Source organism: Notothenia rossii (assembly GCF_949606895.1).
Source record: "Notothenia rossii genome assembly, chromosome: 8".
Taxonomy (NCBI): Eukaryota; Metazoa; Chordata; class Actinopteri; order Perciformes; family Nototheniidae; genus Notothenia; species Notothenia rossii.
The window spans coordinates 60,174,547-60,191,344 of NC_136906.1; the positions used below are offsets into that span (position 1 = coordinate 60,174,547).

The following is a 16,798-nucleotide window of genomic DNA, read 5'->3' on the forward strand; positions in this document are numbered from 1 at the left end:
GTACATTTACTCTAGAACTGTACAATTTCGAGGTACTTGTAGTTTACTTGAGTATGTCCATGTTATGCTACTTTGTACTTCTACTTCACTACAATGCAGAGGTACATGGCGTACTTTTACTCCACTACATGTATTTAATACCTTTAGTTACTTTACAGATGTGGATTAATGATGAAATATAATCAAATCTTAAATCAGACTTTAGTTCCACCTGGAGTAAATCCACAAGCTACCCTGCAGTATACAAAGTCATTCAAACTAGCTGCACCTTTAGCAGCTTTGAGAACACTTTCATGATCAATCATTATAAGAATAATTCTTCTTTAACTTAGGTACAATAACTGAGTACTTCTCCCGCCACTGGATAAGAAAGAGTATTACCCATTTTGAACATTTCTGGAAAGATGTGCTGAGCAAACACTTCAACAGTAGGGAAATTAGATATTTGAGTTGCAAGAAGACTTTGTTACTTTTAAGAGAAAAAGAGCACATTCTTCCTCATGTAAATGGAAACTAATTAAAGTCAATCAAATAAACTCAACGGACTTTGTGCTGTATCTCATGGTGGCTAATGTTAGAGTCGGATTCTTATGATTCTTTTCTACCTGTGCTGCTCATACAATACTGTACATTAACACTACATGTACTGATATTTAGCTTTCACCCTAATCCTATAATAGTCCCTTATGTCCTCAACAGGGGCCGCTATATAGCAAACGTTTCATTATTAGTTTCAGATTTAAATGTGTGCCATTTCCCATCACACTTTGTGTCATCAAACAACACAATCCACTATGATCAACACCAAGATTTGGCCGACTAAACAGCACAAAGAGTGAGTCACTTGTTCCCAGACTGTGATTAATACCTCACTTGGTAACCATAGATACACAGGAAATACAGCAGTGTCTGCAATGATTAAACCCCTAGGTGGATATGTACACTGTGCTTTAGTGTGGTGTCAAGATGTAGCTCTACCCTGCACTCATGCCACACACAGTGTATTCAATGGAAGAGGAAATGCCAGCGTGGAAGTGAGAGAGGTACGAAAGCTAAAAGAAGAGAAAGTGAAAGCAATGATGGAGGGGGCAAACAGTGAGAGGGAAATAATGAGAGAAAGACTGACACTGAGAAAGGAAAGGAAAACAAATGTGTTGTGGGAAAAGGAGGTAAAGACTTATTTTGAAAGCTTATCCGTTTATGTTTTTGCTGACTGCATTAGAAAACCTCTGCTTCACATGTGAGGAGGACCAAATCAGGATGTAGTGACTTTAGTGTGAATTCAGTCAGAGATAACGCAGAGAGTGAGAGGCAATGAGACACACAGGGTGGCCGAGGGTCTCACCATGTTGAAGTAAGAGCGGATCTTCACTCCTCTGGCCAGGTCCCACACAATGCAGTTCCCATCATGCCCCGCTGAGAACAGGATCCTGGGATCAAAGGGGTGTGGCTCCAGGACAAACACCTCATCCTCATGACCCTGTCATTAAAAAACATCTTGATTAAGAGTCACAAATAGCCTCAGTGTTTTTTTCTCAAATCTTGTGGTTATTTTTACCTATTTATAAATCAGGCATCCTTTATGTCTCTTAAAGCACATTACTGTTTTTGCTATTCATATTCTGTTTTCAGTAGTGACCCCATTTCTTTTTTTATGTCTGGTTTTAAACACATTGCGATAGATGATGTGTCTGAAGTAAGAAAAAGTAAAGTATAAGTTACCCTGACAAAGAACCATTACAATTACATTTGTCATTTCTATTCAAACTTATAGATTTTAGAATTCTCTATAAAAAGATTTAAAGGCCGAGGGTGATATAATATATATTTGTTCAGTTCAAGAAAATCTATGAACAAAGATTTACGAGACAATATTTTCCTAATTCATGTTGAAATCATCTTTAACGCTTTTAAATAAGGCCTTATTTTCAATGTTAATGTAATTATTGGTTGGTAAGGAACTCTTATTTCCCATCTATTTCTATTGCTTATGTTCTGAATAAGGTGAAAGCAAAATGAGAGGAACAAATACACACAAAAATGTAAATGCTGTATTACTTTGTATTGCATTGTTCTATATGTCACATGCTCTGTGTTGGCATGTGCATGTGTTGAATCAGGACATACCATGAGTACGTGCACGAGGGTCCCGGTGGTGGAGTTCCACACCTTCAGTGTCAGGTTGTTAGCTGCTGTGATCACGGTGCCGTCATGGCGATCCCATGCTACCATGGTAACCTTCAGCTTTGTCACTTTGTCTTCCAGCGGAGGAGGGTTGTACTTCCTGAAGAGAGGATGTGATACACGGATGTCATGTTTGAGACAAAAGTGTTTTACTTTATAACAAAAATAAATACATAAAAGGTGCAACATATTTTGAAATGGTTGAAATGTTATAAAAGTCAACAAACAATTCCTCAACAGTCCATTCCTGCTAATAAAGTCATATTTTATCTTCAGTCCATTTTACTAAATTAATGTTTATGCTCCTTGTTCACAACATGTGCTGTTTCTGTTTGAATAGCGCATCAAGAACATTATAACATTTATTTGTAACCTAAATATTTAAGTCAATTCAACTCTCCCCCAGTGTGTTTTTCTTTTCATGATATCCAAGCCTCAATGCCATTATTATAAACAATTACATATTTTTTTTTTTAAGTTAACCAGGTTATCTCTGAATCTGCAATTATTGCTGTTTGTTGTGTTAATTCAGACTCTAAGTACTTAAATAGCTCATCAGTGTCACCTCCGATAATTCACTTATGCGTGCTATAAATCAATATTCTGCCTGGGAGCAGTAATCAATCACTTTGACACATTAATGCAACAGGTGTGAAAGTGTTCTTTTTTCAACTTCATTATTTATACCATATAGATTGCAAGAAAAGCATTTTGCAGCTGGTAAAAAGGACAATAAATAAATGTTTTAACTTCATAATGGTGCATAGTCTACAATGGGAGTATGTCTGGGACTTGAGTATACAGCATGATTGATTTTTGTCAAATTTAGAGTGACATCCCAACCCACGACTCTGAGCTGTGAGTACAGCAGTGCTGGTAAAAAAGAAGAAGAAAAAAAGCCAGACTTTGACAGCCGAGCACACACAATCATACCCGGGTAATTTGGTCTGCATGTCCAGCAGAATGCTCCTCCACCCCTGAGGATGCAGCTGCCAGATCCGCGCTGTACCGTCCCTGCTGCCACTCACAAACCTAACACACACACACATTAGTAAACACAGATTCATGAACTGTCAATAAAACACTTCTATAGAAGCGCTTTGCAACACAATAAGCACTTTTATCTATCTGCATGTACTAATTGTTCCCCCCCCCTTTCTTCTACATCTCCTCCACCCCTCCTTCTCTGCTTAGACACTCCTTCGCTGCTGAGATTACAGCAACCCAGGGGAATTAGCTGAGCTTGTTTTTCTGCCAACTCCACACAGGCACAGGCAATTTAACACGCATGATATGTGCAAGTGTATGTGTGTGTGTGTGTGTGTGTGTGTGTGTGTGTGTGTGTGTGTGTGTGTGTGTGTGTGTGTGTGTGTGTGTGTGTGTGTGTGTGTGTGTGTGTGTGTGTGTGTGTGTGTGTGTGTGTGTGTGTGTGTGTGTGTTCTGTGTGTGTGTAGGGGACAGATTTAGGTTGGTCATTGACGATGCCTGGTGGTTTGGGACCATTGAGAGCCAGGAGCCCTTCCAGCCTCAGTATCCTGACAGCCTGTTTCAGTGCTACAACGTCTGGTATGTTACTCTGTTTTCAGGTTGCAGTGTGTGTGTGTGTGTGTGTGTGTGTGTGTGTGTGTGTGTGTGTGTGTGTGTGTGTGTGTGTGTGTGTGTGTGTGTGTGTGTGTGTGTGTGTGTGTGTGTGTGTGTGTGTGTGTGTGTGTGTGTGTGTGTGTGTGTGTGTGTGGGGGGGGGGGGGGAAGTGTAATAAAGTGTGTATCAGAGAGTAAGTAAAGGTGGTGTTTCTGCTGACGGCATCATTCACATAACAACACCCCCAGGTTCCATATCCACAAACAGCGGAGCTCACACAAAAATTGACTTCACTTATTATGTGGCTAATACACACACGCAGTTTGAACCTACCTGTCACTGCAATGTGAGAACTGGATGCTGTCGACTTTGTCCTGGGTAAGGAAAATATAGGAGTCAAAACAACGCAATAAGCAACAAGCATTACCTCTGCTAGGTTTGCAAATCATGACAACTTATTTGTGTATTACTAGCTATATCATAGACATCAATACTAAAGTAAAACTATTGGTGCTAAGATTGATTTTAATAAAATAACGTTTTTAAATAGAGAATATAACTAAATATTCCTATGCCTTTGCAATACGTTTGGTGGTCCTTTCCATCCCTATGTATAGTATAACCTAATGGATCATTTCTTTCATTCAAAGATTTTCTTTAACTCAAAGTCATCTTACTAGCTCTCTCCAGAGCTTTCAACTGCATCTTACCATCTTCTTCAGTTGATGGAGTTTGCTTAGTTGTCATGGAGAATGATGAAACAAACTCTCAAAGACAACCGAGGAAACTCCATCTGCTGAAGAATTCCATGAAATACAGCTGGGATAAAAGCAAGTAAGTGGGCCTTGAGTTATTTATATTATAACTACTATTCCCAAGTTGGACTATAACCATGTTAATTGTCAATATCTAAGCACTGTACTGTACTGTGACATACTGTATAGTTAATAAAACACAATTTAAATCAATAAAAAGCATTATGTTGACTTACAGTATGGGACTCAAGTTCAGAGATCTTCTCTGGTTGGCCTAAGCCAAAGTAGTACACTCTGATGATGTGATCCGTGCTTCCTGTGGCCAGGAACATACCACCTGCACAAAAAACATAACGGGTCAGAATTAACAACACTCGATACCCGATACTTCCATTAAAAAAATTATAATATACACTTCAAAGATCAAGCTATGGTGAAACAAACGCTTCTTCTTGTATTAATGAGGGCAAACTTTGTGCAAAAAGAAACGTTGAAGTCATTCATCATTCATGGTCAATTTAACCTCAATAAGCAGAGTCATTCCACATTTATGGAAAAGCAGAAGGCCCGTTTGTGTGTGGCTGTGTTGCTCTTCAGTTATTCTGCACATTTCTTCAGCTGCTGTTTGCCTTTAGGTGGTCTCAAAGCATGCATGAAAATCAAAAGTGGTTTCCGCCCACCTGCACTGAATGAGGAGCAGATCATCTGGACGCCAGGCCTGGAACGCTCCGTGAATTTACTGGGCCTCTGACTGCACACACACACAAGCAGATACAAAATAAAACGGACGGAAATGGAATGAAATGAAAAGAGTTTGTATGTTTTTAGTAGAACATGTTTTACAGGAGGGTATGTCAGCAGATGTTCGCTTCCTTCTTATGTTGTCTTGTACATAACTATATTTAATTTTCGGGATGACAAAACCACCACCATTTGTGTTTCTCACCAAAACTTCAGCGTGCGTGCATCCCACTGCCAGAAGCAGATGGTGCCGTCAGCTCCAGTGGAGGAGAGGTAGCGCTTTGAGCCGCAGCAGAGAGGGGAAAACTGCAAAGACAAGCAATTAGGGGTTACAACTGAGTGTAATGGGCAGTCAGCATGAGATGCTAACACTGCAGCCAAAAAAAGAAAGGATAATTAACCCACATTAGCATACAACCTTAAAACACATAGCTGCACGGATACTAGGGCTGCTCGATTATGGCAAAAATCCTAATCACGATTATTTTTGGTCAATAATTGATATCACGATTATTAAATACGATTACTCATTGACTTTGAAAACATCCATATATTGAACTTTAAAACAAATACAAATAATAATTTGAACAGTCTCTTTTTAACTGTTGATTACCCTGAATGTATAATTCAACTGAAAAACCAATACAAATAAATAAATGATACATTTATATTTACATTTAAATAAATAATATAAAAAATAATAAATACCAATAAACAAGATCAACAAATATTTTGGAGCGCACTTCCACAAGCTACTAAACATATATAAATTAGATAAAATATGTTCCAGTGCACTGTCACAACCTAGCAAAGCAAAATAATCTGTTTTTTCGATTATGTTTTTTTTTGTAATTGTGGGAGGTCAAAATCGTAATTGCGATCAAAATACGAATAATTGGACAGCCCTAACAGATACATAGAATATCAAAGCAAAACTAAAAGCTCAGTAGCAAATATTAAATTAATAGTAATCTTAGAAACAAATGAAGCAAATATTTATGTATTATTTTTATGATTCATGTTTTCAGCAGGAACAAAGAACACAAGGCTCTATGCCAAGGACAGAGCAGGGAAAGTGAAAACAAACAACATTAAATAACACCTGCATCATCCATAAACAATTGGAGCCATTATGCACATTCCTGTTTGTAAATGTGGATAATAGTCTGTCATGCCATCTTTTGCCCAAACGTTAGAGACTTCTCTTTATATAAGACTCATTATCAGGTTCATACTGTATTTGAATGTTTTGCCTCTACTCTGACATGTTTGCATGTTTTAATGTTCAAAGAGCTCTTTATTGTTCTCATACTCCCTGTGCTGCAGCACCTCTTTCCACCCTCTGCCTGAAACCAGAGCCCAGTCTGCTCTGATTGGTTATCTGGCTGGCTCTGTTGTGATTGGTCAACCGCTTAGAGATGTCCCGCCACTTAGTCTGTCACATACAATGTGTTGGAGCGCTAGCCAATAGAAGCTTGAGTGTTACACAATGATGTCATTATGTTACTGAAGTAAACAAAGGAGTTCAATGGAGGCATTTCAGTCAGGGGGGGAGAGTGTGAGTACACAGGGATTATAGCCTTTGCAAACCAGTTACATGCACAAAAACCTATATAACACACTACAGAAAAGGGATAACCTTAACAATCATAATAGGCAGGGGTGCACATAACTGGTACGCAGGTACGCATGCGCGGAACAAATCTGAATTGCGTAATGTCACTTGTGTCACTACGCGCCTTTGCGTACCTCAAGACAAAACACATATTTCATCTACACGTGTTTCTTGTCAACACTCAATGGAGTAAATTATTAGACATGACAAAAACAACAAAGACATTAAGCAGCTACGTTGCCGCTTCGCTCCCTGCAAAAGATCTTCGGACTTTCTATGACTGATTGAACTGGGTGCTGGCCGAGCCGCGCAGGACATAACCGACGGACCTGTGAAGCTTCACAGGAGAAAGAGGCTTAGATCACTAGACGACAGAGTTGTTCATCGTGTGCACAGACAGGGTTAACGTCAGTGTGTACAACAGAATTGTGCCAAAACTCCGCCAACTGGTGGGGTGGGAGACTCCCCTGTGCACATTCTGTGCCCCGCGCACACGCTGGAGAACTGCGCAAAATCAGCTGATCACAACGTTCACGCTCTGTGGTCAAGCTGCTGCAGTTTTATTTATAACAAAGTGGAGTAAAACACACTGCAGACTTACTCAGGCTGTTAATTGAAGAGTTTGAAATCAGACAGAGGAGGAAGAAGTACTCAGATCTTGTACTTGAGTAAAAGTAGAAGTACCAGAGTGTTACTCTGTTACAATAAAAGTCCTCCACTCAAAATGTTACTCAAGTAAAATTAGAAAAGTATTATCAAAATATAGTTAAAGTACCAAAAGTAAAGTAGTCATTGTGCAGATTGGTTCATTTCTGAATAATATATATGATATGTTTTGTAATGATTGATCATTCAAGTGTTCTCAAAGCTGGTAAAGGTGCAGCTAGTTCTTTTTTGATATTTGGCAGCAAACAATTACACATTGTTTTTTCTAGACATAGTAATTGTACATTTTAAGTTTGTCTATCCGAAATGCCTTTTTCTTTTTTTTGCACAAAGATAAAATAAAGACAGTAAAAAGTACAAAGAATACGAACATTAGGGAGCGATCAGGAATTCACAGTAAAATCATACGTTTGTAAAAATAAAATCTGGCCTATGAGGTTTTATGAAATCAGTCCACTTTCTCCATCGTGACACAAATAGTTCCAATTCGTGATTGACAGATGATGTTATCCTCTCCATTTTGTAAAAGTCCATTGTAATATCCATCCATGCGTTTAAAGTTGGGCTATCTGGTGATAACCACTTCTTTGTAAGAGCTTTTTTACTCGCCACCAGCAACAGATTTAATAAAGATTTGGTTTTTTTTGTCCATTCTTGAGGTATGAGTCCAAAGAACAAAGTCTTACTCTCCATGGGCACATGACATTTGAAAGGCTTTATGTATGTCTCTCCAAAAGACCTCAATAACAGGGCAGGCCCAGAAAACGTGATAATGATTTGCATTTGAATTTCCACATGTTCTCCAGCAGTCTGGGGAGTTAGCACCATAGTGAGACTTCTGAGAGTCACAACAGATCTTATCAGGCTTTTCCAACCAAACTCCCTCCATGTGAACTGGTACATTCCCACTGATATTTCCATATTGTTGTCCATTCCTCCTCAGATATGATAACCCCTCCTTCCTTCTCCCACTTGGATTTCACATATATGGTTGAGTGTATTTTAAGATTCAACAGCCCTTTATACATGAAATAACTTTGCTATCTGTTTTTGAATCGTATGCTTTTTTTAAATAGTTCTATCACACCTGTACTTGTCTCCGTTATAGTTTGAACCTTTTTGTTGGTGCAGCTAGTTTGAATGACTTTGTATTCTGCAGGGTAGCTTGTGAATTTACTCCAGGTGGAACTCAAGTCTGATTTAAGACTTGATTATATTTCACATCATTCATCCACATCTGTAAAGTAACTAAAGGGATGTAATAGAGTAAAAGTACACAATTTACCTCTGAACTATAGTGGAGTAGAAGAACAAAGTAGCATCAAAGTCAAGTAAAGTACAAATATCTCAAAATTGTACTTAAGTACAGTACTTGAATAATTGTACTTAGTAACTTCCCACATCTAAAATCAGATATGACTCCAAGTCGTGATCATTTCTTAGTATTTGATCCTTCAACTTGGCCTCAGGAAATGCAAGGACTTCACAGTTTTGGCAACAAGTTTTGGAGAAAGCAAATCGGAGGCTTAAAAAGAGACAGGGAGGTGCATCCTCATCATCTTCATCATCTAGCATGCAAGAAGTGTAAATAGAGGACAGTGAAGGAGACACTGAGGAGGACCACGCTTCGTGTGGGGTAAGTACCAAACGCTGTCTCCTGGTAACTGACTAAAAGAGTGAGTTTTACATTTCAAACTAACTGCAGCAGAATTTCAGTTTGTCATGATCTAAATATTGTTTTAGTGGCTTTTCTCGCTGCAGCCATAATTCCTAAAATAACAACAGCTAGGGCACTACTTTAGTCTAAACTGAGCAGTTTGTTAAAGACAGACATAAATGGTGGCAGGAATACAAAAATATTATAAGTGGCTTTTAAATTCTCTTTCCAGCTAAATAAACACACGCACAAACATGAAGTGCTGAGTGTCCTCGTACCTGCAGAGAGGTGATGGAGGCTGCATGTCCCTCCAGAACGGCTAGAGGGGCGCAGGTCTGTAAGCACCACACCCTGATGGTCTTGTCACATGACCCGGCAGCGATCATGGTGTTCTCGTAGCTCACGGCCATGTCTGAGATCTCAGCGGCGTGTCCGCGCAACGTGGCCAGCAGACGCCCGTCATCTGTTCCCCAGATCTTCACCAGGCAGTCATCTGAGCCCTGAGGAAGAGAAGAAGGCAATCAGACTCCAGCGAGGACTAGCATTTTAGTTTGAGAAGTGGCGTGTCTGCCTCGGATTCACTTCTAGTAAGACTAATTAAACATGTCAAGTTTCAAAATACTTAAAATAAATCTGGGCACACTGCAGGCTTCAGACTGTCAGCAGACTGACACATGTGGAATGCAAACAGAAGAGGGAATGAGGGGCTTCAGAAAAGAGAGGTGATTGATCTTCCGTGAGTTAACATGTGACAACGAACAGTTATAGGCACATGATTGTCAGCAGCTCAACTTCTGTCAGTGTATTTCCATCCACTTCTAATTTGAGTATCTAAGATATGGTAGACATTGCCAAATGAGCATGTTACTGTGGTGTCTTGGGATATAGTTTAGTTATCTATAAAGGATATTTGTCGTTGTTGATTTTCATTTATTTATTTCCCTTAATTATGTAGCTGTTCTTAATGCAATCCAGGAAATGTAAATGTAACCCTGGTTGGGGCCAATTTTTACATTTTCCCAAACCAATCTTATAATAATGTGAAATCAAGGAAATATCAATAAAAGTAGTTGTAGAAATGTTGTTTCTGTTTTTGCAAATTAACTTCATATTTTTACTTTTGTTAGGACTTAATTAATGGAAAATAATAAATACATTACCTTAAGTAATGTAAGAACAATTACAGAACACAATTACAGTGCAAGTACAATAAGTTCCAAAATCCTTTTTGTTATTTTATTTTTTAAACTACACCGTGTTCATTATTGAACACATCATGTAAATTTGCTTTATTTATGAAATCAGGTCTCTGCAATCATGCAAATGTTTCCTCACACTCTCCTTTGCATTTGGGTATTCACAATAATATGGTCACAGTGTGCCGGTAGGCATAATTAATGACATCCAACTTGCTATTTACAGACAAGTAACAGGTCAAAGAAAACACATTGATTCAGATAGCTCAACTTGTATTTTAAAGGGGCCATATTTTTGATCTTTTTCAGCTTATCGTTTGTGTTTTGTGCCTCTACATTAACATGTGTATATGCTTTAATGTTCAAAATCTCTTAATTTTCCTCATACTGCCTGTCCTGCAGCACCTCTTTTCACCCTCTGTCTGAAACCAGAGCCTAGTCTGCTCCGATTGGTTAGCTGGCCGGCTCTGTTGTGATTGGTCAACTCCAAGTACAATCGCGGCATTTCTGGGTCGGGGGTAACTCCCTCTGGAGGGAACTTAAGGATCATAGCCTTTGCAAACCATTCAGATGCACAAACACATATCTGAAACACTATAGGGAATTAAGACCCAGAAATGTACAATAGGGCCTCTTTAATATTATACACTGTGTGTTCTAGCAGTAAGTAGAAGTGCACCAGCAAAGTCCTCTCAGCAATATATTTATTGTCAGTATTAAATTAAGTGGAAGCAAGCTAAGAGAGGTACAATTTCTTCGAAAAAAAGGCAATAATTATAAATAATCCATCATCCATAAAGTTAAGTGTATAATACATCTGGTAGCATAGAGGCAGCTTCTAGCACAGCCTTTAGTCTGGATTGAAAAAGCATGACCCTTAATGAAGACATTGATACAGCCTATAGGGACTCTAACTTCTGGCTGTAATCCAGATTGTAAGGGGTTAAAGAGATTGTGATTCAACATGGAGCCAGAGCCAGAGATTAGTGGCCGGAAATAAATAAGAAACATGTACGGAAAGTGTTATAAATAGAACATTTTAAAAGTGTGATGGCACATTTTCTTAACTGAATGATCAAATATGCATTTCAGACAGAAGGGTGTGATCACATTGAGTGAGTTAGAGAACATGCCAACACATCCTTTTATATCTTCAGAGCTTTTGTTTCTACAATAACAGCAGCGGAATGGATCTTTTGGAGAAAACTCCAACCCCCTTCTTTGAATAAATCATAATCAGCAGAGTCAGACTGAAGCTGTTATTTTATGTGATCAAAACACGGAACACTCCCTTAGCGAGTTAGAAAACATCTCAAGGACAAATTATGCCAAGACGGACAAAAAACCAGATCTGCCCAGGCCTGAATGCAGCAGCGTCAGAAAAAGACTTTCCTTGTTGCTGTAGATATGAAGTTACGCTAGTATGAACAATGCATATTAGCTGCTCCAATTTGTCCTTCCCAATGTCTGTGATAATGAGCTTCCAGCCATTTCTAAAACGATATTACACAAATCAATGTGGCCAATCGATGGTTAGCTAAACCTTTATTTACTTATGCATTGATCGAGAAATCATCACAGTAAATGTTTACACTGGATATCAATCAATGTGTGTTCCGCTGCAGCACGGTGGAGAGGAAAAATACTTCCAGAAATAAGAAAAGATATAAATAAAAATGATCTTGTGATGAAAGGAGACAGTGAGAGAGAAAAAGGAAAGGGGAAAAGTGAGAGAAACCAAGAGTGAATTTTAATTCTGGCACTTAGCCAACGCCTCAGAGGAAACATTTTCTCCAGTTATGATGAGAAATGGCAAGACGAGGGAGGGAGAGAGGAACAAAGGAGGGGCAGCGCAGGATGAGGGACGGGGGAGAGAAATAGAGAGAGTGTAAGAAAGAGAGATAACAGGAAAACAGAGACATATCTACCCCCCCCCCCCCCTCCTCCACTCCGCTCCCTCCGTCTCACTGTCAGCAGCCAGCCATTTTTAGAGATTTAAGAAGAAATGGTGTACAGCAGCAGGCAGTGTTTGACTCAAGGATCCAAACAGAAAGCAACAATAAACCTACGTTATCTCATTGTTCCTTCAATATTTAACATTCTGCTGTAGCTCTAAACCAACCACATGGAAACAAAGAACACAGCACAAGGATACTAGGGGCACCGAGAGGGCAAAGGTCAACTTCCTCTTTTAAAGTCTCCACAGGTTTGTTTTGTGATTTTCCTTCCATTCAGGGTGAATTTGGCTAAAGCTGTGAGTCATTTGGTAAAAGCGTCCCACGGCTGTAAGGTAAACAGTAATTACCTCCAACCAGAACTGTAACAACAGCGAAAACACAGAGCCTTTGTCATACTGGTGAGAAAACACAGCTTGTAACACTCATACATACAGCATGAGGGGACTGAATTAAAGTAACCGATCCTTTAGAGCAGGGGTGTCAAACTTAAGGCCCGGGGGCCAAATCCGGCCCTCGACTTAATTCAATGTGGCCCGCAAGAGCATGCAAAGAATATAATATGTTTATTATACGGTTACATGCCACTTTGCAGGAGCAAGTTGCCCATAAACTACATGCCCCACAGTGCATCTTGTTTTGTGACACGCGCACTGAAGAGACTTGCAATTATTTGCCCTAGACTTCTGCTTTCAAACGTAGTTAATTATGAAGTTATTACCCTATCCGATAATAATCCAATGCACAGGAAATTATGTATTATAATACATTATTTTATATATATTATATATTTATATATGTATATTTATAAAGTCTTAAAGTCACAACCGGCCCTTTGAGTGCAACCATAATGCTGATGTGGCCCGCGATGAAATTGAGTTTGACACCCCTGCTTTAGAGCTCTTCAAAATGCACCAGGGCTGCACAGTTCATCTCAAAATGGCAAACTTGATTGATGCAATATCTACATCGCAGGGAGTGAAGTGTTCGTAAATGAGGGCCTATAAAAGATATTTTACAGACTTAACTAAATATCCCTGTTTGGTACAATTACAATATGATCATTGACATTATTAATGATGCGAGTAATGTTTAAAAAATGATTATTCCCTCTAACATAAAGCAAGATGTATTGATTTAAACGTGTATCCACACTATTAGCAGGATTTGTAAAAATGTAGATATTTTTCATGCTGAAAAATGATTTTGAAATCTCATCCACAAACTCAGATTACTATGCAGAAACAGATCCAGCCGCCCTTTGAATTGTAAGAAAATGATAGTTGAGAAAGTATTTTGAACAGTCTCTGCTGATTTGAACCCCTCAACTCTCAGATTAAAACAGAGATCGCTTATGACACTCGCCATTGTGTTCTTTATTCTTTTATAGGTAATAAAATACCGGCAACAGAGACATACAAATCTAAAATCAAGTTGATCTGCAAATAAATCTAAAATATAGTCTACGGTTGTATTTTTGGCAAATATGACAAGATTTTAAGTTTATTTCTCCACAACTGTCAACCATCACTTTGCCTTTGGGACAAGAGAAGCAGAGAGTTGTCTTGCAGCTCTATATTGTTTGAGCCGGAGGTTCTCTTTTTTCCAGACCGTTCCCCAGGTGAATGCTTGTGTCACCTGATTCCTAATTCATAGTGTTACATCGAGATTGTAATGATACTTGCCATTGCATTCTGTATAACACAGTTGTTGGACCTCTCAGGCACAGAGATGTAAAAATCTGCCTCCATAAATCACACTTCAAATGCCGCGGCTTAATTCTGAACATGGAAAATCTGTTTGAAGTTGAGGTGCAGCAAACAACTGAAACCATCTGCAGCAAAATCTCAAGATCGACACTTTGACTAGCAACAATTTAAGACAATGATCTCAGACCAATTCACCTGAGTGTATCTCGACATCATTGCATCATTTACAAGGATGAATAAAATGACTTTCAATAGGCTACCAAAACACTATAACACACGCTTTACAAGCAGCAAGAGGAAGCCAAGCTGAGTTCAACCAAGGCCCCAGGAAGTGAGCCGGGTGTTGAAACAAATGTTCATAGTGGCTAAATGGTGGTACTACAACTTCTGTGACCGTGAGTTCAACTTCCAACACACCATAAACACAACACGCACAGACAGCAGCCTTACCGTGAAGATGCGTCGTCCGGTCCTGTCGAAGGTGACGCAATAAACGGACGAAAGATGTCCCAGAATCCTCTTGTGCATCTTCATGTGCAGGTACACCACCGTGGGCACTAGCTGCTTAAGTCTGTAGGAGCCGTTCAGTCGACGGCTGAAGTTTGTCTCCACTGGAAAAAAGAAATGACACAAACACCAGTGAGGAAATTGTCATATGTGCTACAACAGTGTGCAGGAATACACATTGATTCTGAAGCAAAACATAATATCACCACTGTTAAATATAACATCAGCTATAGGACCATGGCAACTAATAAGATAGTACGGAAGATCTGACTCCTAGACTGAATACCAAAAGCATGACGAAGACTGAAAATTGTGTTTTGTTTTGCAAAGTGTTCTCTTTACCAATATTAGGTGGACTCCCATAGATAATAGGTGGCTCCGGTGGTCTTCCGCAGTGCAGAGCAGCCAGCGCAGAGCCCTTCCAAACAACATGCTTGCAGCCTGGAGGAAGATGAACACAAAAAGAGATGCATAAAGATATATATATATATATATATATATATATATATATATATATATATATATATATATATACATATATACATATATACATATATACACACACATGGTTTCTGCAGGTTTCAACAAATGAAATGGAAGGATTTTGAAGACCATATAAAGTGAAATTGAATTCCCATTCTTTTTGGTAGTAATACTGGCACAAGAAGTCCTAGAATTACTTGAAGTAAATTGATTAATTTATCAAATTGGTTATATTATACAATAGTCATATTTAACAGCAATCTAAGTCTAAATCTAACTACATCTAAGATCTTAAATTAAAGAAACTGGTAGGGTAGAATGACAGTCACCATGGAGATAAAGAAGCACTTAATGAATGTGCTAAATTAGATTATGATACAAGTTAAACACCTTTATTTTGATTGCAGTTTTGTTCTCCCGCCAAGCAGAACACATTCACTTTGACAACTCTCTTCATTGTTTGCAGTTACCTTAACATTGAAGTCATATTTAACATTTATTTATTTACTCTAAATTTCAGACAATTTAATTTAAGACTTTTTAATGACACATGAAAACATGTAGACAGTATTTATTATGGATTGTCCATATTGTATTCATCTATTATATTTACATAAGTACAAGGGAACGAAATGTAGTGAAAAGAGGTTTTTTAGTTTGTAAGGACATGCAGAGAGCTGTAGTAGCCTGAGTGTGTGTGTTTGCATATGAAAGTAGATATTTAGAATGTATGCACTCACTCTTGCTGGTGCGGAGGAGATTCTGCCGGCCGGCCCCCAGCAGGCTGGTGAGTCCCGGGACGCTGGCGGGGACCTCGGTCTCCAGGAGAGGACACACTCTGGAGCAGACCTGCAGCAGATGTTCGGGACTGATGTGCCGGTATAGCTTCACCTGAAAACACACACACACACACACACACACACACACACACACACACACACACACACACACACACACACACACACACACACACACACACACACACACACACACACACACACACACACACACACACACACACACACACACACACACACACACACACACACACACACACACACACACACACACACACACACACACAAGCTTAGATTGTATTCAGACTGGTAAACGCCAGTCAGAAAGGTGCAGGATTGAATAGAAAAATTAAATGTGTTCAATTGTTGCACAAATTTGATTCAATCAAGACATCAGACAAGCTCTCCCAAAAAAGATGAACTATATTAGTACACCAAAAACAAAGGAATAACATAAAAGAAGCAGTTTTCAGTAGTCCTAATAGTCGGACTATATAAAAGAAACACTGGCGAGAAATAAAAAAAGGTTATAATTAGATGTATCAAGCGTCTGCTGGCAAACAGGTTTGTTCTCTGGCTGCAGTGCATTTATTTTCTCTTGAGCACACACACCAAAATGTATTATGAGCAAAACAAGGACACGCAGAAAACAAGGTCACTACCCAGTACACGCCTTTTGGTTTGCTGAGAAATGTAAGAATAAATGTGCCCTTTTCAGAAATTAATTACTATTCTGTGGAGGTTTAACAGCAATAAACTGAGTACGGCTAACAAGGACTACAACAATATTTTATTCAATTATGTTTTCTTTTCAGATTTAGAAAAAAAGTATTCCATAAACTGAATGAATGCTTGGATTTAGTTAGGATGCTTGTCTTTTAGAAGGATATGCATGCCGTTCACATGCAGTGTAGTGCATCAGCAGGGGAGGGGGGTGTGGCATGCAACACTG

The 16,798-nt window shown here is 38.9% G+C and overlaps 1 protein-coding gene across 2 annotated transcripts in view; it reads right to left on the reverse strand.

The window, feature by feature from the left end:
* phip (PHIP subunit of CUL4-Ring ligase complex) overlaps window positions 1–16,798 on the reverse strand; it is a 51,152-nt gene that overhangs the window by 31,200 nt on the left and 3,154 nt on the right. For both annotated transcript variants that reach the window (XM_079643723.1, XM_079643722.1), the window contains exons 5-15: window positions 15,790–15,940; window positions 14,909–15,007; window positions 14,510–14,670; window positions 9,478–9,699; window positions 5,467–5,567; window positions 5,201–5,271; window positions 4,757–4,857; window positions 4,099–4,139; window positions 3,118–3,216; window positions 2,128–2,284; window positions 1,346–1,480 (exon numbers count right to left, since the gene is read on the reverse strand). In XM_079643723.1, coding sequence (XP_079499849.1) covers window positions 1,346–1,480; window positions 2,128–2,284; window positions 3,118–3,216; window positions 4,099–4,139; window positions 4,757–4,857; window positions 5,201–5,271; window positions 5,467–5,567; window positions 9,478–9,699; window positions 14,510–14,670; window positions 14,909–15,007; window positions 15,790–15,940 — 1,338 coding nt within the window. The remainder of the gene's footprint in view (window positions 1–1,345; window positions 1,481–2,127; window positions 2,285–3,117; window positions 3,217–4,098; window positions 4,140–4,756; window positions 4,858–5,200; window positions 5,272–5,466; window positions 5,568–9,477; window positions 9,700–14,509; window positions 14,671–14,908; window positions 15,008–15,789; window positions 15,941–16,798) is intronic.